General features: G+C 32.1%; 5 protein-coding genes and 2 non-coding genes across 8 annotated transcripts; 3 read left to right on the top strand and 4 right to left on the bottom strand.

Annotated features, from left to right (window-relative positions):
- Positions 1 to 902: 902 nt before the first annotated feature.
- On the bottom strand, positions 903 to 2,493 carry LOC111022174 (chaperone). Its single transcript, XM_022299339.2, has 2 exons — positions 2,333 to 2,493; positions 903 to 1,222 (listed from the first exon to the last, which is right to left on the bottom strand). Exons 1-2 carry the CDS (start codon positions 2,443 to 2,445, stop codon positions 994 to 996), a joined length of 342 nt encoding a protein of 113 aa, XP_022155031.1. The 5' UTR covers positions 2,446 to 2,493; the 3' UTR covers positions 903 to 993.
- Positions 2,494 to 2,536: 43 nt separating this feature from the next.
- On the top strand, positions 2,537 to 2,610 carry TRNAI-AAU (transfer RNA isoleucine (anticodon AAU)). The gene has a single exon. It is a non-coding gene; the product is annotated as a tRNA-Ile (tRNA).
- A 689-nt stretch (positions 2,611 to 3,299) lies between these two features.
- On the top strand, positions 3,300 to 3,372 carry TRNAI-AAU (transfer RNA isoleucine (anticodon AAU)). The gene has a single exon. It is a non-coding gene; the product is annotated as a tRNA-Ile (tRNA).
- Positions 3,373 to 4,503: 1,131 nt separating this feature from the next.
- On the bottom strand, positions 4,504 to 6,934 carry LOC111022204 (putative UDP-arabinopyranose mutase 1). Its single transcript, XM_022299378.2, has 4 exons — positions 6,439 to 6,934; positions 5,801 to 6,051; positions 5,542 to 5,710; positions 4,504 to 5,086 (listed from the first exon to the last, which is right to left on the bottom strand). Exons 1-4 carry the CDS (start codon positions 6,760 to 6,762, stop codon positions 4,751 to 4,753), a joined length of 1,080 nt encoding a protein of 359 aa, XP_022155070.1. The 5' UTR covers positions 6,763 to 6,934; the 3' UTR covers positions 4,504 to 4,750.
- A 5,161-nt stretch (positions 6,935 to 12,095) lies between these two features.
- On the bottom strand, positions 12,096 to 14,223 carry LOC111022208 (B12D protein). The gene is made up of 3 exons (XM_022299383.2): positions 14,094 to 14,223; positions 13,364 to 13,452; positions 12,096 to 12,457 (listed from the first exon to the last, which is right to left on the bottom strand). The coding sequence occupies exons 1-3, from the start codon at positions 14,115 to 14,117 to the stop codon at positions 12,310 to 12,312; spliced, it is 261 nt and encodes an 86-aa protein (XP_022155075.1). The 5' UTR covers positions 14,118 to 14,223; the 3' UTR covers positions 12,096 to 12,309.
- Positions 14,224 to 20,045: 5,822 nt separating this feature from the next.
- On the top strand, positions 20,046 to 22,272 carry LOC111022185 (COBRA-like protein 4). Its single transcript, XM_022299352.2, has 6 exons — positions 20,046 to 20,404; positions 20,488 to 20,567; positions 20,639 to 21,095; positions 21,182 to 21,329; positions 21,409 to 21,686; positions 21,798 to 22,272. The coding sequence occupies exons 1-6, from the start codon at positions 20,113 to 20,115 to the stop codon at positions 22,082 to 22,084; spliced, it is 1,542 nt and encodes a 513-aa protein (XP_022155044.2). The 5' UTR covers positions 20,046 to 20,112; the 3' UTR covers positions 22,085 to 22,272.
- A 123-nt stretch (positions 22,273 to 22,395) lies between these two features.
- Positions 22,396 to 25,642, bottom strand: LOC111022184 (protein COBRA). Of its 2 annotated transcripts, XM_022299351.2 has the most exons (6): positions 25,343 to 25,642; positions 24,564 to 24,643; positions 23,724 to 24,180; positions 23,442 to 23,601; positions 23,084 to 23,367; positions 22,396 to 22,974 (listed from the first exon to the last, which is right to left on the bottom strand). In XM_022299351.2, exons 1-6 carry the CDS (start codon positions 25,425 to 25,427, stop codon positions 22,679 to 22,681), a joined length of 1,362 nt encoding a protein of 453 aa, XP_022155043.1. In that variant the 5' UTR covers positions 25,428 to 25,642; the 3' UTR covers positions 22,396 to 22,678. The 2 variants fall into 2 exon arrangements, with proteins under 2 accessions (XP_022155043.1, XP_087983704.1); XM_088127578.1 differs by lacking the exon at positions 24,564 to 24,643 and having other exon boundaries at positions 25,343 to 25,640.
- Between the last annotated feature and the right edge of the window lie 437 nt (positions 25,643 to 26,079).

Raw genomic sequence — 26,079 nt, 5'->3', positions numbered from 1 at the left:
TATGTTTTAAATTGTGTTGTTGGTCGAGTATTGTGTAATTTATTTGTTAATTTGTAGATCGTTTTTAAATTTAGTTTTGAGAATGTATTAAGCTTGATACTTATTGAAGTTTATAGTTCAATTTGATGAGATTTAGAGTTCGATATTAAAACTGATTTGTCGAGCTAAGTACAGGTGATGAACTTTTCTCAAATAACATAGTACCTTCCTATTTATTCAAGTTTACAGTTCAATAATGGGATTAAAAGTTTGACATTGAAACCAACCCGTTGAGCCGAGTACAAGAGTAAACAAATTACATTTTCAGCTCAATTTGATGAGATTGAGAGTTCGACATTGAAACCAACCCGTTCAACTAAGTACAGGTGTAAAGAGATTAAAGTTTTTCAAATAACATAGTACCTTCATATTTATTTAAGTTTACAGTTCAATTTGAGATTGAGTACAGGTGTAAAGAGATGCAATTTTTCCAAATAACACAGTGTCTTCATATTTATTCAAGTTTAAAGTTGAATTTGATGAGATTGAGAGTTCGATAATGAAACCGACCAGTTGAGCTAAGTACAGATGTAAAGAGAGAAAATTTTCCAAAATAATATAGCACCTGATGTCATATTCTTATATAATGCAACCTTTTTCAAAGTATTCTCAATTGGAAGAACATTGATACTAAAATTCTTTGGCTTGGCTTCTCTCTTTTCTGCTATCTTTAGCAAAGACAGATCTTTTCGCAGACCCTTATTGGGAAAAAGTTTAAAAGACATCTGTATGAAGTTGAAATCTTCATCACCATATATCTTCATTTCTGGAATTTCAGCTTTATGCAGATGCTTCAAAGTAATATTCATGAAAAGATGAAAGTGGTAAAAAAGGTAAGGAAAAAAAGAAAAGCAAAGAAGAGATAATGAGAAGCTATTGGTACATTTCCATAATATTGAAAATGGAAAATTTCATATCTACATGACCCAAGAACAAAAGAAAAAAAGTTCAAGTTCATGAGATTGATTGAGAGCAGCAATCTGGACAGCTGAAGCGACCTTTAGCGTTGCATCTCGAGCACGGGATAGAAGGCAGGTTCGATTCGTCTCTTCCAAACGATTCGTAAAAGTCAGCAAGAATGTTGACACCAAACAGTCCACCTGCTTTGGTTGATCCAACTCCTCTGCATTTTGAACATGCTATCATTCTCAGGTCACCACATCTCTTGCACATACCCAAGGAGCTGCCCAAAATAAACAACAAAAATCACATTGATTCTAGAAACCAAACCCAGGATAGTAAAATAAGTCCTATGTTGAAAAGCCCTCGGATATAAAACTCAGACCCTATTTGATAACGATTTTGCTTTTAGTTTTCTATTTTAAAAATCTTTACTTTCTTCCTCACAATACAATTTCTTAAAAAACACATTTGAATTCTAACCAAATAGAAAAAAATAAGTTTCTAAAACTGTGTGTGTATATATAACTTGCTATCAAAATTTTTTTTGAAAGAAAGCTCTTCTAAAAGGTAGATAAGGAAACCGACGCCAACCGACCAATTTTTCACCCCTAGATGAAGCCTCCCTAAAAACTAGTGGCGTGGGTCATAAGCATAATGCAAGGAACAGGGACCAATGTTCAACTTTGTTGAATATTCATCTGAATAGAAATGATTTAGGAAGTTTGCCTTAAAACAAGGACAAAGGAACAAAGAAAGGAAAAAAACTTATTCAATCTGGTTGTCCTCAAACCATTTGATACACATTCGAAATTCAGCTTTTAAACTCTCTATACATCCAATAGTGTAGAATCATCAACGTTCCAACCCATAAAATAATTTGTCAACAATGGAGGAGACTCTAATGAATCAGTTTCCTAACATCTATGTTTTTGGTTTCAATATGAAATAACAACTTCATTATCCATGTTTTTGTTCTGAGTCTTCTTTTTCCTTTTGAAATCAACTTTCCCCATCAAAATGCTGTTGATACAAGTAAAATTACATTGCATAAGATACAAACCAAAATGCATATATCATCAACAAACAGCCTCTTCAAGCTCCAACACACAGACCACAAATCACAAACCAATTTCACTTCCTTATCCACAAATGCTACAAAATCAATGAATCAATCAGTAACCAACAAACAGATTCGATAAACAAAAAACGAAAACGAACTTCTCTCCTAACGAGAACGAAGTAAAGACTCATGGGTTCAGTCCAATTCGTGTTCCCCACCGATTATTGGACTGAAAATAGGGTGAAATTTAGGAATTGAACAAGAACCCAGAAACAAGAGGGCATGGAAACGGGGTTTGAGAGTGAAAATTGGAAGAAAAAAATGGGATACCTGCGCTGAGAAGAAGAGATGAAAGCGTCGATTCTGGGAGCAGAAATGGTGGCGCAGACCAGCAGAGCCCCCACCGCGAAGCCGGCCACTTCGCTCGCTGTTACGTTCTCCATCCAAAATTATCGAATCCAATCGATTATCCATTAATATTAACTTCTCTTTTGTAATGAATCTAATATTTATTATTCGGTTTTTTAAACAATTGGCCTATTAGCTCAGCTGGTTAGAGCGTCGTGCTAATAACGCGAAGGTCGCAGGTTCGAGACCTGCATGGGCCAATTTATTTTGGCGGTTTTTTGGTTTTCTAAATGGGCCTTCATTTGTGGGCTTTTTCTTTGGTTTCATGGGTCCAGTGGGCTGTTGAATGCTGAAACGTACAAGCTAAAATGTAGTTTTAACAAAATAAGGATTCAAAAAGTAGATAATTTTAAAATACAACAAAATTACTTCTTACTCAATGGCAAAAAATAAAAAAAAATACTTTAATTAATTACTTATCTTTTTTTTTTAATCTATGAGAATAAAAAGATAAAATTTGTAGAAATTGTCATATATTATATAGAAGACAACCATGTAAGATTGTAGAATCTAAACTAATTTTGTAATTATTTGACTTGTTGGATTTTTTTTGTTAATACTTTCTTAAACTAGGTTAGTTCCCTTTAATTCCTAAAAGTTACATTTGAACATTTTATATTTTAAAAGATAATGTTAGATTTTGGTTTTTTTTTTAAAGTGAAAAAATAAAGTTAATTACCTGAAATAAGAAATATCGAAACAAAAGTACTAAAATATATAAGACATTGCTTCATTTTAACAAAAATTAATTTGAAGTTTCAAAAAAAAAAGAAGAAAAAGCAACTCAATTTTTAGTGGATTAATGGATATCTTTGGTCCATTTAAGAGTTATTTTTTTAATGAAAACATTTGGTCCATTTAATTAAGAGGCCAATTCTATAAACAACTGGCCTATTAGCTCAGTTGGTTAGAGCGTCGTGCTAATAACGCGAAGGTCGCAGGTTCGAGACCTGCAAGGGGCAACTATTTTGTGGTTTTTTTGGTTTTCTAAATGGGCCTTCGTTTGTGGGCTTTTTCTTTGGTTTCTTGGGTCCAGTGGGCTGTTGAATGGTGAAAAAGTAGCTAATTTTAAAATACAACAAAATTACTTCTTACTCAATGGCAAAAAAAAAAAAAAAAAAATTAACTAATTACTTGTCTTTTTTAAAAAAAAAAATCCATGAGAATAAAAATATAAAATTTGTAGAAATTGTCATATATTAATAGAAGACAACAATGTCAGATTGTAGAATCTAAACTAATTTTGTAATTATTTGATTTCTTGGATTTTTTTTGTTAATACTTTCTTAAACTAGGCTAGTTCCTTTTAATTCCTAAATGTTACATTTGAACATTTTATATTTTTAAAAGATAATGTTGGAGTTTGTTTGTTTGTTTGTTTTTTTTTTTTTTTTTTTTTTTTGGAAAAGTGAAAAAGTAATGTTATGAAGTAAGAAATATTGAAACAAAAGTACTAAAATATATAAGAAACTACTTCGTTTTAAGAGAAATTAATTTGGTTTAAAAAAAAGAAGCAAAAAATTATTTTTTGTTCAGAGTTAATTATGAACCAACTCAATTTTTAGTGAATTAATGGATATCTTTGGTCCATTTAAGTTGTGTGTAACAAACTAGTGATATTTTATTTGAGAAAGAACAAAGATGTTCTTAATGTTGTCTAATGTCTCTTCGGAAAAATGTTTCATGTTGAAAAATTTCTCCAAATGGTATTTAGCTTATGACTGTATTTCCAGACATTTAAATGGCAAGTGTATTATGAGAAAATCTTGATTCATCATTCATGTAGTTTAAACAGTCGTGTAGGTGCAATACCGTATTCGAACTTCTTACTTTAACCAATTTAACTATATGATTGTTTGCTGCAACTATATTTTGGACCTTGTCAACTACTTGAAAAATGAGTGTTACTTGTGCTCGATTGAAGCCCCTACCTACATTGGGTTGAGAAGCATGCTAAATATGAGCGCAATTTTTTTACGATATGATTTGAGCCAAGAAGGCTGCATCAAGCTAGATTTGTGTCTTAATATTCAAATCGATTGATGTGCAAAAGACAATTAAGAACAAAATTGTTATGGCTCGAGCAAACAAAATAATTTGAACACAACTCAACTCAAACGTTGTGGTATAAATATTACTGAAAAATTCTGGCCATCACAACTCTGGTACAAACTAGAACTTGATCACCATATCTTATTGTTTCTACTAACTCATAACAAAGAGTAGATTGAAAGAACAAAAAGTACATCCAACAAAATCCGAAAAATCATTAGTTATTAAAACTCAAATACCTATAGTTGCAGGAAAATTAAAATAAGACGGGGGGGTTCGACTAGACGATTACGCTTTGCCGTTGGGTAAATTGGCCGAAACTCCACCTGGGTTGAGGTCATCCCAAGCTTCAATCCATGTCACCATGGCATCTGCCAGCTTGTCAAAGTAAGGATCTATTTTGCTGAGCTTGTCCTTGACTTGCTTGGCCAGCTCAACGTAGCACTTCTGGACAGTGGTGCAGTCTTTTGGAAGAACAACTTGTTGGAAGAAAGGGATGATGTCTTCCTGCCAGAAAATGCCCTTGTACTCCTTCCTCAGGTTCACAAATGGGTTGCTTGCCTTGCTATGGTAGATGTAGGGCAGTCCTGTCTTCACTCCCAGCCCCAGATGATCACATATGACCTACATGAGTGTATATGACCAATTTATCTTTCAGATGCATCGTCCTAATTCTCCTAACAGAGTGCTTTTTCAGGATTTGTGGATCGAAAATGAATTCGGAATTAAAGAGATGATTAGAGAATTTCACACATAACCTCTATGACTGATCTATGACTGATCTGTCATTCAGATGCATCATAATTCTCCTAAAAGAATGCTTTTCAGGACTTATGGATTGGGAATGAATTCAGAATTAAGGATACGATTCCAGAAGGTCACATGGAACTTACATCTATATGCTTATGATCAATCTATCATTCAGATGCATTGTAATTGTTCTAACGGTATGCTTTTAGTGTTTTGCGGATTGAAAATGAATTCGGAATTAAAGATATGATGCAAGAAGGTCGCAAGTGTTGAGAGAGGGTGTAAATGATTTGAAACTTCTCTGTTGATTTGATCAATCTATCACTCACCTTGGTGCACCAGCCTGCCCACATATCATCGTATCGACCGATAGGTTGGCCATCACCCATGAGTCCGAAGTACATTGCAGGGCCGATGAGATCACGATCAAAAGCCAAATTCATACCGCACATGGGAAACAAAGTGCCTTTCGGGATTGTCAGAACAGCATCCACAAACCTTTTTCAGACAACGAAAGCCATTAGAAAAGAAATTTGACTGAACCTCTAGATTTCATCTAAATGGTAGCCTTTAGAAATTAGTCCTTACCTTGTGTTCCTTTCCAGAGGCTTAACAAGCTGAGTTGGTGCATCATAATCTGGTATATTAAGCCAAAGGCCATGAGAAACAGCCGTCGGGATACCCTCACGCAGACTGAAGGGGTATCCACGTACAAAGTCAGCACCATCTCGGAAAGGGTCATAAAGGGTGTTGAAGAAGAAGGGGGTGGAGGGGCAGAGGAGGTTCTTGATGTGCTGCGCAAGTGCATTGATAGGTTTCCCAGACGGATCGCTTGCAACCTAGGCATCAAATTTAGAAACAAATAACATCTGAAAACATCAAAAGTTGTCCCCCAGATGCTAATAATCAGGTTTTCTTACAATATTATCATCGTGAATGAGCACAAAGCGATATAGGAGATAAACTGAACAAAAAGATAATTACAGATCATTATGTACAAGAGGAAGCAAGAACAATTAGGATTCAGATTTAAAAACTAATAAATGCAAGCAGCCCAAATCGAATTTTTCAAGATTTCATCACCAGTGAGGCATTTTCACAAACACATGGCAGGCATTAAAAAACCAACCAGGAAAATCGAATCAACCCATCAAGAATCACTCAGCCAAACACAAATGACAAAACAAATAAACACCCCCAGACATAAAAGAGCAAAGAAAACTCACGAAGCAATCATCATCAATGGTGAAGATGTACTTCTTCTTGGACACCATGTAGCCAAAGCAGCGGCAAGCAGAGTCCTTGAAGGAAATGCAATTGGAGCGGGGACCCAGAATCCTGTTAATGTCATTGCGATTATAGAGCTCGTAATCGAACCCCTCGGGGACCTTGATGACCTTGGAAGGGTCGCCGTCCTGGACGATGATGAGATGGTAAGGCTGAAAGAAGGGCCTCCACATCTCGAGAAAGTCGAGATTTCTGATGGTGGGGATGACGATGTCGAGCTCGTCCTTGAGCAGGGAGGTGGCGGAGGAGGCGTTTTCAGCCATGGGAGAGGGAGGGGAGATGCGCCGGATTCAGAGAAGGGGGTGTGGGAAATGGAGGGGATTGAGCATGAAGAGGGAAACTGGGAGAGGGGAATATAAATGGGAGTGAAGGGGGTGATGGGAGCGAAGAGTTAGGCAGAAGCGAGTGGCTTGAAGGCGCCATTAAAGCAGAGAAAGAGAGAGGTGTCTGAATTTCAAAGGTAACGAAGAATTGTTCAGTGGTCAAAGTGACCGAGTTTAGCGGATGAGTTTCTTAATTAACCATTAACCTTGTGTTTATTTCTCTCTCTTTTTTTTAATTTTAAAAAATAAGGCTTAATATAGATATATATTAAATCAGAGTATCTAATTGATTTAATATTTGTTTAAATAAAAAAAAATGTTTCTTTGTTTTCGGTTTTTTAGAAATATAAGCTCTTGATGTCTGATCTTGTTGTCTTTTTTAAAAAATGTTTTTAAAATTACGTAGAAATTTGGAAATAATAAAATTAAGTTTTTTATTTTTATTTTTATTGTTTTAAACAGAAACAGAAAGCATTATTTTTATTGCTACTCATTTATAAAAAGTATAATAAATATTTTTTAACAAATAAATATAACACAAGATTTTGAATATTTTAATTTAAAAAATCATTTTCATATGAAAAATTTACTATTTTTAATTTAAAATTTTTTGAAAACGACATGGTTACAAAACATGTTTCATTTTTTTTTATTTTCTAGTAAAATAAGAATAAGAAACAAGAAACTGGTATCTATTTTTATTTATTAAGAAATGGGAAACAAAAAATAAGAAACTAGAACTACCAAACACGTCCTGAATTTCTAAACTTTTGATTTTGTATCTAGTTTTTTAACCTGGAAAGAGATTATGAACTTTTAATTTTGTGTTTGAGTTCTTTGATTTATTTGATATTTTTAAAAATTCATAAATTTATTAAACTCAAAATTGAATTTTTTGAACGTAGGACTCCTCCTTTCACTGCTGTATTGAATTTGAAAAAATGTCTAATAAATTAATGATGTGTAAGATACAGAATTAGAAACTCATAAATTTAAAAAATATTAAATTTAAAATATAGAGACCAAATATTTCTATTCATTTCAAAAAAATAAATAAAAATGAGAATATAACATACTGACAAAAATGTTTGATTACAATTTTTGGATAAGGTCTCATTTTAACCTTTGTTGCCATTTAATAAGATTTTTATTTTTTATTTTTTAAAAATTAAGGTTATAAAAAATTTTCTTTATTTAGTTTTTTTTTAATCTTTATCAAATTTGAAAAGTAAAATATTCCATTTTTAAGATTGCTTCCTAATCTTATAAGAAACTAACTACCATATCTATTATTAGACAAAAAAAACACAAAAAATACAATTTTTGTAAAAGAAGCCTAAAATATTCATAATTTTCTGTATTCTAAAAAATATATATATATATTCATAATTTTCTGGTTATCACATTTAAGTTTCAAGTATGATGATTGCATAATTTGGTACAATTCCAAAAGATTGCAATGCTCACACCCATTTTGATAAAAATAAAAATCTATGGAATGTTTTTTTTTAATATAAATATATGGGTTAAAACATGGTTTTAGTTCATTCAAAAATAAATGTAGCAATTAAAGTTATTAAATTAAAATTTTTATTAAAAATTAATTAAAAAACAATTTAAATTTGAAATATGAATGAATGAAGCTTACGATAATAAAAAAAAAAAAAAATATATATATATATATATATATATATAACTTTTACTATTTTATCAACTCTTATGGTTCGATTCTAAAAAATAGTATAAAGAACAAAACATTATAAAAATCAAGTTACGGTTCTAAATATATTTTAACCAATTCTCATGATTCATTGACTTGTATTTTTTTTTCAATTCATCATATTCATATTGCATTCTAAACTAAATCTTGTTATTCGTGATACCTAAATTTATTTAGATATATAGGCATTTATTATTTTTCATATTAAAAAATTAATTGACTGATACAACTTGTGTGATAACATAAAGGTCATTCATGGATATTTAAAAAAAAAATCTCATTCATGAATTATCCAACAAATTATTCTAAATTTTGTTCCACTAAATATGAAAATATCAATAATAATATTGATAATATTAATAACAATATCATCAAAATCTAATGGCTAGTGAATAAGACACCAATTATCTTTGCCTTCCACAACTTATATTCCACACTGTTTATTGTACTAAAATATATCTATATCACCAAAAATCTATATATAGATCAATATAAGGTACCAAAATTTATGCTTTTATTAAAAAAAAAATGTTGCTTATCAAAATATATCAATATTACCAACATAATAAGCTTAATTCAATTGTTAAGAGACATCATGCTATTTTTCAAAGTAAAAAGTTTTGAATCTCTATTTCACCATTTATACTTTTCTTAATATTTGAACGATGTCTATTGTTTGATTTTTGGTTTCAACAAAAATCTTCAGTTCCATTTAGGGTCAAATTGAACTAAAATGTTTAATAACAATTAAGTTGGTGCTTTATTAAAGCATTTATTAGTTTAATTATGAGTTACAAACTAGGGAACATAAACTTGGAAATTTATAATAAGGGAAGAGAGATATAGATCTAGAGAGAGAGAAAATACGTGCGGGAACAGGAACACACACGTGTATGGGGATGGTGCTTCACATTCCCATTTGAGTTGACTAAAAAAGTCAAAAGATTATTCGTAGCTTAAGCCTTAAATCTTGCAATTAATTTTGGAAGAAATTTGAAGCTACTAATCCCTCTCTTTTTATTTTCTTTATCTATTTTACCATAGGGGTAGAAATTCGAACTCACCGTATTTAGTCGGATGCAGGTACTTAACCAGTTGCATTAGATTTAGATAAACTACGAATCTCTTTTTTCATTCGTATATAAGCTATCGACCACATTCGTAATATTGTAAGAAGTCGATATGGAAACTAAATGTGAGTATGAGTTTGGTAATGGTTTCTTGTTTTTTGTTTTTATAATCAATAAAAGTAGAATTAAGTTTGATAATTTTTTTTCTTGTTATTTTTTCATTGAACAGAGAGAACATAGAAATTTGTTTTCTAAAATTTTAAATAAAAAAAAAGAATAATTTTATATGAAAATCATTATTTCAAAATCAAGATATTCAAAATTTTTATGTTATATTTCATTTTAAATATTTATTATGTATTTATGAGTAATAATATTTTGTTTATGTTTTAAGAAGAATTGGAAATAGAAATAACAAGAAATTTGATCTTTGTTGCTTCTAAAATTGTAGAATACAATTTTGAAAATATTTTCTTAAATAAGAAAATGAAAAATAGAAATAGTTACTAAACTCCTCGTGTTTTTCAAAAATCGAAATCCAGAAATAAGAGACAAAAAATCAAAATATTACTAAATGAGCTGCCTTAAAATTTTAAAAACTTTATGAACTTTAAAACTTGGTATATTATGTAATGAGTCCCTGTCGAGGCGAACTCTTTATAGTTTATATGTTTGTAAAAACCATTGGTGAATATGATGAATGAAGATGTGATGAGATCTTTTCAAAATATCAAAGTAAAAAAAGTACCATACATTTTTTTGTACCATACATTTTTTTTTAATTTACTTACTAGGTTTGATCAATTTAGTCGTCGTTTTTTCTTTTCGTCGAAGCGAGTATAACTTAATGACATATATGTGAGTTCGAATCCCCTCCCCAACATGTTGTAAGAAAAAAAAAGTATTAGTCTTTTTTTACTTAACTGATAATTGTATGGAAATTATTTCATTTTGCATGTTATATCAACATTTTGAAATGTTAATAGCTCAAATTAAAGTAAAAAATTCATTCAACACCATTGAAACTTTTTAAAATTCAATAACTAGATATAAACCATCATGAAAGTTTCTAAGACTAAATTTGTAATATAATTTTACTAGCATATAGGAGCGCACTATAACACATGTATCAATGAATAGGTCGGTCTCTTATCTTCCCCTACAAGTGCAAATTTTGCTACAAAAAGAGGAAACCAACATAAGCTTTGGACAAAACATTTCACATCGTTTTTGTAACTGTTGAATGTTTTATCTATATTTTGTAAGAGCTAAGTTTACTGTCCTGAATCTTCCTTGTGCGCTACGCTCATTCATAGGTAAGGGTGAAGATTCGAACTCATGACCTTTTGGTTAGAGATAGATGCCTTAACTACTTGAGCTATGTTCGGTTTGACAATTGACCCTATTAAGTTTGATTGTCAAGAAAATACATAGGAAATTAATTCCTAAGTAGGTGGTTATCCTGGGTTTGAACTGATTCTCCCTCTAATTTTTTTATTTTTTATTTAGCTTAGTTTCCTTTGGCCCAAAATGAACCACCCATGTTGGTTATTTTGAACTAAAAGAGATTATTTTCAATTTATACATATACATTCGTTGTATCTTTGGTCTAATTGTTACCTACCATTTCAAAGCTTATTTTTCTTTTCAATTTATATGTTTTTTTTTTGTAATACGACATGTGGGGAAGGGGGATCGAATTCACAACCTCTTGGTTAGAGATATATGCCAATTGCAATTGAACTTTACTACTCTATGAAGGTGCTTGGAGAATGGACATAGATTGTAGTGTAGATTGGTTAAATAAAAAATTATAGCATAAGCATAACCTTTTCTTTAGTGTGGTTAACATTATATTTGGATTATATCAGTGAAACTTTCTACTCTATTTAAAAATACATATTTATTTTTTACTATTTATGTAAATACCTTTTTAGAAGTAGGATATTTATACATTATCCATGTGTGTCTTAAACGATCAATCCAACCTAATTTAGGTTGTTTGGATTTTTCGAGTTGTTGAGTTATTTGAACAGTCTTAATTTGAGATGACTTTTTGGAAGAGCGAAAATTACCGTTTAGCTTATAGAAAAATAATCTTCAGAATTTGTATAGTGCTTGAGAGTACTTTTAAAATAAATGCTTATAATAATAGTACTTTTATACATAAATTAATATAGCAACAGTATAATTACTTTAGTAAAAACATGGCCTTCCTTTATATCTTTAAAAAATTACAAAATTTATTAATAAAGAATAAACCTTGACATGTACATAGTCTAAAGATAAAAAGATTTCAAATTTTTGTCTGAGTTAAATGTAATTTAAATTTGACATGTCACTATAAGTGAATTTATACCCAATAATAAGATAGTATCAATATTACTTTTTTTCTAAAGAAAATTTAGAGTTCAACGAATACGGGCCAGCAAAACCTTCTATCTAAAACAAATATATATAAATATTTAATTAATTGAACGAAATTGAGGAATATGAACTATAACAAATGATAATTAATATTTACTAATAATATAAAACATCCTTCGCATCAATATTTATTTATTATGCCTCACCAACACAATAAAATATCAACAAGTCAAAAGAAAGGAAAAGGAAACGGCGTCGTAGCAATAGAGGGTATACAAAAGAAAAGGCACACGAGATTAAAAGAATTAACGAGAATGGTATTGGAAAATTTTATTTGTCTTGGGAGAAAAAGTGGTTAATAGTGGGCATGATTTCGGGCGGTCGGGTTCGGAGGAACCGCCGGAGCCTATGCTCCGCATACTTCTCCCCTTCCTCTCCGTTCTCCAAAACTCCCATGCTACGCTGCGTTTTGTTCACTCTACACAAAAATTCAATGCAATTATATATACATAATTCTTTTTAAAACTTTTTTTTTTGTATTTCTAAAATTCGGCAAATATTTTCTCTCTAGTCTCTTTGGGCATTTGAGGGGAAAAAAAGACACGGATAATGTGGGATCCTACCTAAAATTGTATAAAGTTCAATCATGAAAATTAAGCTTTGTAATCATTTATTTAGTAAACAAAATGAAAAAGTTAACTTTTCTAGAGATGAAAAAAAGAAAAAAACTTAATCAAAGTAATGTTTAAATTTTTTAATTTAACTTTTTCCTTTTCTATATATTGGGAGAAAAAGGATGCTGGTGAAGAATAAAAAGAGTTATGAAATAAGTTGCATTTTTATTTCCATTTAAGAATAACTCTTTTGCATAAAATGAAACCTTGTTAAAAAAAGAAAATTTCAAAGAAAAAAAATCAGAATTTGTCCCTATAAATTTTAACAATTTTCACGGTAAACTTTTAATTTCATCAAATTAGACTGTAGATTTAGATAGATGCTACACTTTTTTACCATATATTAAATTTTAAGGTAATTGATAAGTTTAACCAAACATAATGTAAATAACCTTAAAGAAAAAATCACTCATTCATATAAAACTAACAATTGAATAATTACGCCAAAACTTACAAATTTAGACAAAATAAAAAACTAACTCTATTGCCATTTTTCTTTGAAATATTGTGAACTAGTAGATATACGTTTTATAATTTATTGAAGGCATATATGAATTTCTTTTTTTAACGATTACCCAAATAAAAAATATATTAGAAAGTAAAAATCAACCCTTTTTTTTTTCAAGTTTAAAAGTACAATTCCATGAAATTAAAAGAATTTTTTTTTTTTTTTTGGGTCAACATTTAATTGGAATAAAAATGGGAATTACCTGACGTCAGGGTTTAGAAGAATGTTCCTGGTAAGCTGAAATACGCACATACTTGTCACAAACCCCATGGCCGCCAGTAGCGGATAAACCTTCAATCACATAATATTAATAATTAAACCCATTTATTTTTTATTTTTTATTTTCCAAAAATTTAAAACCATACCAAATATTCATCTCTTTATCAAATTTTGAGCATTGGGATTAATTTCTATATCAAATAAAAAATTTCAAAGAATTTATGTACAGAATACAATTAAGAGTTGGAAGACTCAAATTTAGATTAAATCAACACACCTATACTGATTTTTGAAAATTATTCTTTATTTTTATACCTCTTTCTTAAAACGTGTTCAAAATCTAAGTTAAATTTTGAACAACGCAAGTGTTTTCGTATGAAAGTGAAAACATGGTAAGAAAATTATAAGAAAACACATAATTTTTAATAACAGAAAACTAACAACAAAATACTCATTAAACGAGGTTTTAACCTTCTATGTTGAATATTCTCCTCCAACCCCAAGAAATCGGTCTAACTTTCCCTCGATTTATTAAATTTCGGACACTATTGAACAAAATAATGAATATTTTGAAATGTCAACTCAACGGTAAAGAAATATAAAACTGTGAAACAGTTATAAAACACAACTGTATAGAAAATAATACTCGCTCTCCCTATTTCTCTATAAAAACAAATATAAAAACAGAGTTTGCATGGAAGAAAAAGTAGTACCTCTGGTTTCATCCAACGTCCCATTGGAAGATATTATGTGAATGAGAAAACCCAAAAAAGGTTGATGGAAATGGGAATTTGCACCAAAAAAAGAAAAGAAAAAAGTTGATTTAATTTGCTGAGTGTTTACAGATTTGGGTGTGTGATTGGATGATTTGTTTCTGTGTGTTTATATATAGGCAATTGGAGTTGGAGATAGATCAAGAAATTGCAGAAGGAAATTTGGAAACTGTGTTGTAATTTTGCAATTCAGTGGGCTGTGTTGGTGGACTTGATCGACTTTGACCTCATCCATCTCCAAAAACCAGCAGCTCAGCCTCCTGTTTTTCCCTCACTTTCTTTTCTATTTTCTTTCATTTTCTTGCCATCCAAACGCCCTCCTCCTTTGTCTTCTCGAATCATTGGTTCACACTCAAAAACGTGTTAAAATTATGGTATTAAATTTCCGTGACATGGAAATAACATGGGTCCATGATCTGACATGAGTGGTAAATCTACGTTTTCAATAATATTATAAAAAAAGAAATGACAAAACATCAATAATATAGATAATAACAATAATATAAATCATTTTTTTAACTTATTTAAAAATTCGTGAAAATATTATTTGTTAATTTAAATATATCTTTAGGAGTTTTTTATTTTTATTTTTTTAACATTTTAAAAGATATTCTTCGACATCAATATTTTATTGATATTTTTATTGACATCGATATTTAAAATATTGATTAAATTTCTCCTCGTCAACTCCTTACAAGTTTCTTTTTATATTCACATTTGTTTCAAGTAAAAAAGAAACAAATAAGATTAAATATATGTTTTACTGGTCAATGTTGGAATGTCTTTTCTTTCTTTTTTTTTTTCTTTCCAAATTTAATTCCCTGCCATTCAATATTTTTAATTTGTACCTTTTTTTTGCCCATGAACATTAAAGTTTATGAATGTAAAATACTTATTGAGTTGGCAACAATCTAGAAAAAAAAAATCAAATCACGTATAGGAAGAAAAAATGGAAATTTTTATCAACCTCTTACAAATTTAGAGGAGTCTCTAAATTTATGTTTAATTCATAAATATCAATGTTATATAAATTTATTATCAACCAATTCTAATATTTATTAATTTATAAAAAAAAAATATATTTATTAACGATAAAGGTATAATTAAAAAATGTTACATGTAAGGAAAAAAAAACTGAAACAAATAATATTATATTTTTAAGTTCGTGTGAAATGAGTTGAGGTGTGCATAAATTTACCTGGACATATCTCAAAAAAAAAAAAAAATTTACCTGTACATTTACGAATATTTAAAAAAATTATATTTTTAAGAAAATGGTTCAAAATGATGATGTTTTGGGGATATTGTGTGGACTTGGCTTTTAAATGAAAGTCTCTGCCAAATGTCAACATTCCCATGAAAGTTGTATTAGAAAACCATTTTTTTTTCAGACAAACTTGAATGCTCCACGGCGTCGTTTTATTTGAATGGATAAGATGTATGATGGAGGTTATTGGAAATTAGAACTAAAATTCTTGTGTTTATTATCTCTTTTCTTTACTTGTTTGGTTATTTTTCCTTCTCTTCTTCATCTTTTCTGTTACAATTTGATAATTATATATTCAAAACTTTGATTTTTTCAAATATTTAAATTCATGTATCTTAGAATTTTTGTAGAGATGTTAATAGTTGCGTTTAGAAAATAATAAAAATATCATCATCATCTTGATATTTATATATTCTCTATTTTTTTAATAAAGGATAAGTCAACCAAAAACTTAGGCCTTTACTTTTACCCCATCTTTGTTTTTGGAATTTTTGCATTTTGGTCCTGAAATTTTTATCTATTTTCTATGTTAATTGAAAGAATCAAAATTGAACTTTTAGAAATCTTTGACAAACCAATGTATAATAAGGACTAAAATAAAAATTAGTAGAAGTTTATATAATAAATCCATTATACTTGAACATTATTTGAAGAAAATAGTTTATTAGTTAGTTTTTTTTGTTAAATAAAAACTTTATATTTTGTTCATTTTTGTAAGCTTAAATATATTAAATAGCCTCTAATTTTGTAGGGTTTTCTCAATTTAATTCTTTATCTTTTAGTGCATAACATCACTTCTGTTTCTATGTTTTGTTATCAAACTCTTTAAAAACGATTTCGAAGTCTAAGGTAAATTTTAAAAACTAAAAGAAAAAAAAAATGAAGAAAGAAGTTTAAAAATCTTGTTTTTGTTTTTCAAATTTAACTAAAAATTTAAATGGGTTTGAAAGAGATGTGAGTAACCGATCAAATAAAGTCTAAAGAAACCAACTTAACTTTCAAAACATATAAAATAAAATAAAATGGTTATTAAATGTCGCATTAAAATTCTCAATTTTACTCTAAAAAAATCTATTAAATTTTGTTAACAAAAAGTTGATTTGTGTCATTATATTAGTGTTTTGTTTATATATTTGGTCACGTATGCATGCCACTTGAATATGTCATTTGGAAGAAAGTGATTTTGTTGATGGACCGATCAATTTTTTTGTTGATGTGTAAATTAGGTGACACATGCACTTGAATATGTCATTGGGAAGAAAGTGATTTTGCTGATGGACCGATCAATTTTTTTGTTGATGTGTAAATTAGGTATCATGTGTCAAGTAGCATCCGAAATGATATGGGACTTAAACGATAGAAGAGGGGTTTGAGATTTAAACTTGCTATATTTATAAATTAGGGGTAAAACTGAAAAAGTTGGGACTTTGATTAAGATCTACCTATTTCGTTTCTCGTTTTCAGATTTATTAAATCCATGAACTCAATAAATATGGGTTAATATTAATATTAATTCTATTTGTCATTGAAACACTTGTTTTTAAATTTATGCTCTTTAGATCACCAATGCAACTAAAAACACACCCTATTATTTTTAAGATCAAAACTTTAAATAAAATTATCTATTGACGTTAAGTGACGTATTACGAAACTAGGAAGCCAAAACATTGAACCTTAAAAGCTTGATAGATACATTATTCATATATTTACAATTAAAATCTTCAGTTTAGTTTTGTGATTAAGGAAGATGAACATGATCAGTTGGACTGGAAAATATTTGGTGGCTCTAAACCTACCAAAACTTGTTTTATGCTCATAAAAAACTGGTTCCAAGAAGGGTCTAGATTTCTTCCTTTCTCTTTCACCAAAATCCAACATGAGTAGAAAACATAAATTAATTAGCAAAGTTTCAAAGATTTTGGGAAGAAGTCCATTTCAATCAGAAGAAACTAGAGTTTTCCCTTCAATTGGTTGCTCAATCACTCTCATTTGATTTCTATCAAATTTCTTTTGCAGCACTTAATTATCTTTCCATTTCTATCAGATCTGTTTGAAGTGCCCAACAGTGGTGTTTGAAATTTTGTATTTACTTATACCTAAGGGTCAAGGCATTCCTCGAGGACTAAGACGTGCTATTACTCCTTTGAACTACTTTAAAAAACGAAAGTTATTTCTACAAACCACACAAGTTCTTACGCGATGCTTTATTCTCACTCACATAGTTTTTATGTTGAAAAGGATTAACTTGTTTGATAGATCATATAAGCTTCCATTTCAAAAGTAGTTTAATTAGGACAACAATTATGTCTCTATACACGGAAGATTTAGGAGAATGTCGAGGTTGTTAGGTGCTAAACTCAAATTCCAAATAATATTAGAGACGTGGGACTTTTCTTACTTGTTTGGGGACAAACTATAAGCAAAATTGGTGGGCATGTGATCTCAAGGTTGAAGAGGTGAGTAATGATCATTTGGTACTTGGCCATCAACGTAAGAAGTATCTCATAAAATTCTAAGAGAAGAGATACATGAATTAATCGATATCACATCAGATCGATATCACATCAAAATAAGAGAGGTTGTGAAAGCACAACAATGCAAAAGGTTTAAAAGAACTTGTGACTCTAAGAACTCCAAAGTTAACCATAACTTACTTGACTTGAAGTAATTCTATACTGGAATACCTCCTAAAAAAATTGCTTAAAAAGCGTGTGATTGAGTACATACAAAATATGTAAAAAGAATTTGTATTGGTTTTGTTGAGACAATTTTCAACGTAATCTCAAATGCAACTCAAGACAATATATAGATATAAGTACGACTCACCTGAGTATATCTTAATTAGTCAAGGTATTACTTATTTCTCTAAAGATCAAACATTCAAAGTCTTGCTTTCTTGTTACAAAGACAATCGGTAGCGTATACAATTGCTAAGGACAACGGTATTCCTCGTACCCCATGTATCTCCACAATGGTATGATATTGTCTGCTTGGAGCATAACTCTCACGGATTTGCTTTTGGTTTTACCTAAAAGGTCTCATATAAATTGAGATAATTATCCTATCTTATATACCTATGATCATTCCTTTCCCTAGTCAATGTGAGACTTTGTTGGCAATCACCTCACAAATCCAACAACAATAACTTATTGGGAATGCACAGAGTAATATATCAAGGCCACTTTGTTGGCAATCACCTCACAAATCTAACAACAATAACTTATTGGGAATGCACAGAGTAATATATCAAGGCCACTAGATGTCGTATCTAGACTCAGAGACATTGTAGAGTAGAAATGGTGGAAAAGTAAAAAAACCTTTGGTGTATTTTTATGGCATCAAAATCAAACTATGTACATGAAAAGGCAAAGGCAAAGGCAAAGGCAAAGGCAGGCTTGAAAAGAAAACAAAGGATTGCAAAGGAGAAATATTAGCATTGAAGCGATTGATGAGAAGTCTGCCAAATGCAGAGAGTTTGGTGTATTTCTCTCTACTTTTTCTTCCCCCAACTGTTTGCTTCTTTCAAACTCATCCAAATTTTGTTAGAAGATTCAAGAAACTTGCCTTGCTTCTCTTTCTCTCTCTTCACTATTTTAATTTTAATTAATCTCTTTTTTGGGTAAATGGTAACCCAAAAAAAGCATCTCATACTCATGTATATAATCACAATTGGAAAATTTGAATCCTATAAAATTATTTTTAAAAATAACGATTTGGAAAATTAACTACAAATTATTATAAATAATAATAATCAACTTCAATGAGTAATCACCATTATTTAGGAAATTTTGAATGAGTAGATGAGTAGCATTATTTTCCGAAATATATAGGAATCTATTTTCTTATAAAAGCAATTATACAATATATAGTACTTTTTAACAAAAAGTAATTATAATTTATTGCATTATTTTTTTTACTTAATCATTGATTAACTTTAGTAATAATCGAGCAATATGAACTATATCATAGAAATTACTAATTAACATATAGATTGATTAATTGTAATTTCATATATGTGTTCTAATTTTTCCTATATTTGTGTTTTGTTTTTAGTTGTTATTTTTCTTATATTTTATCTAAATTAAACTAGATTGGCACGTAATCTCAAACAACATTTAAAAAATTAATTCGTTGTATAATGGGATTTTTAAGAAACTATATACTTAAAATAACTTTTTTTTAAAAGGTAATTTGTCATTATTTTTCCATACTTAGATAAAATGTTTTTATGGAAGTCAAGCATATGGTAGGTAGAGTATTACATTTGCACCAATATGTCAACATTTCCATCATTATTTCCGTATATTCATAGATTTGACATTGACATGGGGCGTAAATTGGAATTTCTATAATATTACATAAAATTTGACAAAATATAAAAATTATCACTAATATGACATGATATTAATATTAATCATTTAATATCTACTTATTAAAAAAAGAGTGAAATCCTTATTTGTTATTTTAAATATTTGTTATAATTTCTTTAGAAATATTCGCATTTTTTATCGATATTTACCTCGATGTTTCCATAAAATTATGGTATCCATATTTAAATGGTAGATGAAATTTCTTTATACATGAGAATTAACAAACGCTAAGAACCCACAGGGGCATTTGAGTAACTTCCACGCCTAAGGCATGGCCATTCCATTACCTGTCGTCTTCATCTTCAACCTTTGAACCGTTGAGATGTTAACTTCTCACTCTTCGGATCTCCCGCCATTTCTCTCACCTAGCCCTTGCTTCACGTTATGGGAACTAAACAGAACAACAACAAAAAATGAAAAAGAAAAATCCATAATCTTATATAAAGCTTTCAACAACACCCTTTTGGTATCCTCCTCCTCCTTCATTTTCTTCCTCCACTGCCCGGGAGAACTCGTTGGCTCGACTTGTCGGCCGACATTGGCTCCAATTGAACTGACCATGAGGACGTTGTTCGTTTTGGCTGTCATCTTTTTCGTCATCTTTTCTCTTGGAGGTGAGCTTTTTCTTGTAATGGTCATTTTGAACTTCTTATGGGGTGGCTTCTGGAGATTGATCTTCTTGTTCTTTTGATTGCAGATGCATACGATCCGTTGGATCCGAATGGGAACATTACTGTCAAATGGGATGTCATGTCATGGACGCCCGACGGCTATGTGGTAAGTTTTTGGATTTAGTGATGACTTAACGATACAATTCTATATCAACTAAATGTCTCATGATTTTTCAGGCCGTCGTGACATTAAACAACTTCCAAACGTACCGGCACATAATGAGCCCCGGGTGGACAATGGGGTGGACATGGGCGAAGAAGGAAGTGATATGGTCGATGGTCGGGGCGCAGGCGACGGAGCAAGGCGACTGCTCTAAGTTCAAGGGAAACATTCCTCATTGTTGTAAGAAAAACCCAACTGTGGTGGATTTGATGCCTGGAGTTCCTTACAACCAACAGTTTACAAACTGCTGCAAAGGTGGGGTTGTGGCTGCTTGGGGACAAGACCCTCAGGCTGCTGTTTCAGCCTTTCAGCTCAGTGTTGGCCAAGCAGGTGCTTCAAACAAGACTGTCAAACTCCCCAAGAACTTCACTCTGCTCGGTCCCGGGCCCGGATACACTTGTGGCCCTGCAAAGGTTGTGCCTTCCACTACCTTCCTCACGCCCGACCGCCGCCGCAAAACTCAGGCTCTGAGTAAGATCCATGTCTGTTGCAGTCCTCATCTTCATTTCATCAATTCAAGGCTGTAATTTGGTCATCTTTCTTCCCTTTTTGTGCAGTGACTTGGAATGTGACCTGCACTTACTCTCAGTTTCTGGCTAGAAAGAACCCAAGTTGCTGTGTTTCTTTCTCGTCTTTCTATAACGACACGATCACGTCTTGTCCTTCTTGCGCCTGTGGTTGCCAGAACAAGAACAGCTGCGTCAAGTAAGGCCACCGCATTTCGGTTTCGTTCTATTTAAATAACGTTGCTGTTACTGATGAGAGATTTGAATCATGACTACAGGGGTGATTCTAAGATTCTTAAGCTGGCTGGAGTCAATACACCAAGGAAAGATAACACCCCGTTGCTGCAATGCACACATCATATGTGCCCAGTTCGAGTTCACTGGCATGTGAAGCTCAATTACAAGGACTACTGGCGAGTGAAGATCGCCATCACGAACTTCAACTACAGGATGAACTACTCACTTTGGTCCCTCGTTGTCCAGCATCCGAATCTGAATAATGTTACCCAAGTTTTCAGCTTCGATTACAAACCTCTTGTTCCCTATGAATCAATCAGTAAGTAAAAACATCAAACTCTGAAATTATTTTCTTCTCATGGTTCTTTCTCCAACATATTCACCGAAAGAGGAGAGCTAAATCACCGGTTGGTTCTCCTGATATACACAGATGACACGGGAATGTTTTACGGGATGAAGTTTTACAACGACCTTCTGATGGAAGCGGGGCCATTCGGGAATGTACAGTCGGAGGTGTTGCTTCGCAAGGACCAGAACACCTTTACCTTCAAGCAGGGATGGGCATTTCCTCGGAAAGTTTACTTCAATGGCGACGAGTGCATGCTTCCGCCACCCGATGCATACCCATTCCTGCCCAACACCGCCCGCCAAAAGCTCGTTGCACTCTCAACTTCAATCACTTTGCTGCTGCTCCTCCTACTGCAAACTATTTGCTGACTCTCCTACTAGAATTCAAACTTACATATGAAGAGAAAATGTAGTGTAATTTTTCAGTGACCAGGTCCATATTTTTGACATATAGGAACAAAATCACAGGTAAAAAAGAACTCAAAACATTCTTTCAGAAGGAACAAAATGGAGAATGCCATATGAATGAAGAATTTACAGAAAACTCTTCAAAGTTACTGAACCTCAGAAGCTGCCCTTTCCTGTAATCTACTTTTTCTGTTCACAAAATACCGCAACCTTCAATATGATCTTTCATGGAAGATGATAAGCAAAAAAAAAAAAAAAGGGAAAAGAACACATTTACTGGTAACAATGGCTATGTATAAATGTTCAGAGTTCCCACCGTTAAACAGTATCTCAACACGGACATGGAAATATTAGAAAGTTGATACATTCTGTAATATAATACAACATTTACAAAGAGAATTCAATCATCAGTGTTCAGCTGAAACACAAACAACCATCTTAGTAGTTAAATGTCATCATCCATATCCATGGGATTTGTCGGTTCTTTGAATTATCATAAGGGCCAGACTGATCCACTTCAAAACTTCAGAATGACTCGAGTATCCAGGGAAAGCGTTATGCAAATGAATAGTGAAAGGACAGGAGAGTCAAGGACATCAACAATAGGTTAGTGAACAACGAGACACCTCGCTTAGAACCTGCATTTGGTAACCAGGGATAGGCATCTGGAGGCGGCATGACACAGTTATCGCCGTTGAAGTAGATCCTTCGAGGGAAAGCCCAGCCTTTATCAAACGTGAAAATCGATTGATCCTTTCGGAAAAGTAGCTCAGTCTGCACATTCCCTAGAGGGCCTGCTTGCATCAGGAGATCATTGTAGAACTTGACTCCCCACAGGATTGCAGTGTCATCTGTTGGAAATCCACATATTTTTATGATACATGTATTCAAATTTCAAAGAAGGAACAGCAACGGAAAAGATGTTTGGATCATAAGAGATAAAAAGAGAATGTATCCTACTTATTTTTCCGTAGGGGTTGATTGACTGGTAGTTGAAGCTGAAAATCTGCGTTAGATTATGGAAGTTGGGATGTTGGACAACTAAGTTCCAATTTGTATAGTTCATCCTGTAGTTGAAGTTTGTAATTGTGATCTTCACGCGCCAGTACTCCTTATAGTTAAGCTTCACATGCCAGTGAACTCGAATTGGGCACATATGGGCAGTACACTGAACCAGAGGTGCCAAATTGTTCTTACTAGAACTAGAACCAGTAACAACAGAGGCTAAATGTGGAAAATTTGCCCTGCAGAAAAGCACGTCAGCATTAGTCCACATTATATTAGCTTATTACTTCATATGAGGCAGCAGTGAACTTACTCGACACAACTTCCAGATTCGGACATGTTGCTTCGGCAGCCACAGGAACATTTTGGACAAGAAACAATGGTGTCGTTGTAGAACGACGAGAGCGAGATACAGCAAGAGGGAGTTTTTTGGGCCAGAAATTGTGAATATGTGCACGTAACATTCCATGTCACTGCAAATAAGAAGGATTTCAACCAAAGTATCAGAAGAAAGGTATTGAATTGCAGAGAAGCTTGAACAAAAACATAGAAACAAGACATAGCACAGGTAAATAACTCTCAATTCTTTACTTACTCAAGGCCTGCGTAACTCTCCGTTTGTCGGGGGAAATGAATTTGGTAGGTTTAACAATTTTTGCAGGCCCACAAGTATAACCAGGCCCGGGTGCTTTTAAGGTGAAGTTCTTAGGTAGTCGGACAGTTTTATTCGAGGTTCCAGCTGCACCAACACTGAGCTGAAATGAGCTCACTGCAGAGGCTGGATCTTGCACCCAGGAGTTGAGAACTCCACCTTTGCAGCAATTCGCAATCTGCTGGTTATAAGGAGTTCCAGGCAATAGATCGACAATGGTTGGATCCCTCTTGCAGCAATGGGGAATGTTCCCTTTATATCTGGAGCAATCACCTTGCTCTGTTGCTTGGCCTCCCATTGCGCTCCATATTACCTCTTTCTTTGCCCATTTCCATTGCAGAGACCACCCCGGTGCTTGAATATGCCGATACTGTTGGAAATTATACAACGTAACGACAGCCTACACATTCATAAATATGAGTTTAATATGTGAAAAGTGAAAACGTAGCAACATTCCTATTACTATCATCCATGTTTTGAAAAACGAAAGCGAGATGTCCTCTCTTACGTGCACACCATGACAACACCTCAATCCCTTTCTGTTTTTATACAGAAATTAAGAAATATCCTCCAAAACCGCTCGTTTCCATAGACAAACTCTTCGTCCGAAAGGGCTATTGCACGCTCGTACTTATTTATTTGATATTTGTGAGTGTTTAACCAGTTTACGTACACCTTGACTAATCTCACAAGTTGACAACTTGACTGTACTATATTTGGTTGCCAAGAGAACTCGTATGATATAAAATCCTAGGCGGCCACAGTGATAGCATTAATACTTACAATATAGCCATCAGCAGTCCAGCTAATAACATCCCATTTGACAGTAATGTTTCCATTTGGATCAAGTGGATCATATGCCACTGAAAATGAAATAAGGAAAAAAAACAGAAAAAGGTGAAGCATAAATCAGCATCAACCTTGAAGATCAAACAGCATTTGGAAGTTAATAATCAAATAGTAATGATTAAAAATAATAAGCCACAAAGCAAAAGCAATATGGTCCATGTACAGAATTAGTAGCCTCAAGATTATAACATCTAACAACGTTAGGTAAACATCATTTCTTATCCATTCTTTAGGCACTCCTTTTCAACTTTTACTCTCAAATTCTTCTCATAAATTAACCCAACATAATAAAAGAAAAATTTTACTCTCAGAATAAAGAAGAAACAGGGGATTTCTCCAAAGTCTCGTGGATGCAGAGAGTATAGTGCATTAAACCCGAAAAATCTCAACCACCCATTTGAAAGTTCAAGAAAGAAGAACCAAAACTGCAGTCCACGCCCCAGAAAAAGACCCAATACGATCAAAAAATCAAAGAAAACGAGAGAAATGAGCCCCTGAAACTCGAAGTAGCCAATGGGGAAAACTGTCATTTCGTCATTCATCAAATTCAACGAAGGAGGAACCGATCAGTCACAAAACCAAGCAAAACAAAGAGCGATTCTTTTGAATAGAGACAATTAATCTCACAAACTAACAGACGACACCCATTGAGACAAAAAGAGGAAGAAAAAACCCAGAAACAAGAAGAGGAAGAAAAAGAAGAAGAAGCGAACCTGTTGAAGTAAAGAGGCTGGAGAAGGCCAGAAAAATGGCGAGAAGAGGGAGGTTAGAGGGTAATCTGAAAATGGGAACAGCCATGGTCGTGGATTCCTTCAGAAAAAGCTGATTCTGGGCTGTTGGGTTTTAAGCTCAGAATCAGAGAGGGAAAAAAACGCGGAGAGGAGAAATGGGAATGGAGAAGTCTTTGCTCAGTTGGCAAGTCGTTCTGAGGATTGGAGGAGATGAAGCTTTTGAGAGCCCACTGAGAATTTTTCCATCAAATGACAAATATACGAAACTGTCAGTTTTCACGAGCACGCCCCCACTCTTTCCACGAGCGGACCAAAAAGTTTTCTTTCCCCTCAAATTCTAATTCTATTTTATATTACTTCATAGGTTTAATTACAAGATATTAAAATTTTAATTTTATATTTAAAAGTCAATAAGTGCTTTTAAGTTTTATAAAATATAAAATATCTATTAAGTTTTTTAACTTTTAATCTTGTGTTTAATAAATCTTCCCCTCTTAATTTCGTGTTTAACATATTTTTAATTTACTAAACATTTTTTAAGATTCATGAATCTATTAGTCACAAAATTAAAAGTTTATACACTATTTGATTCTAGATTAAATTTTACATCTAATAGAAGTTTAAACAATGTTTAAGAGGTTAGATATATATTAGAAATAAAATTAAAAATGTATGAATCCTTAGACACTCTCATTCAGGGTCCTATTAATTTATGAATA

This window comes from Momordica charantia (genome assembly GCF_013281855.1).
Source record: "Momordica charantia cultivar OHB3-1 chromosome 8 unlocalized genomic scaffold, Mcharantia_2.0 BLBB01000008.1, whole genome shotgun sequence".
NCBI lineage: Eukaryota > Viridiplantae > Streptophyta > Magnoliopsida > Cucurbitales > Cucurbitaceae > Momordica > Momordica charantia.
The sequence above is the reverse complement of the archived record's forward strand: the minus strand, read 5'-3'. Positions and strand labels throughout refer to the sequence as shown.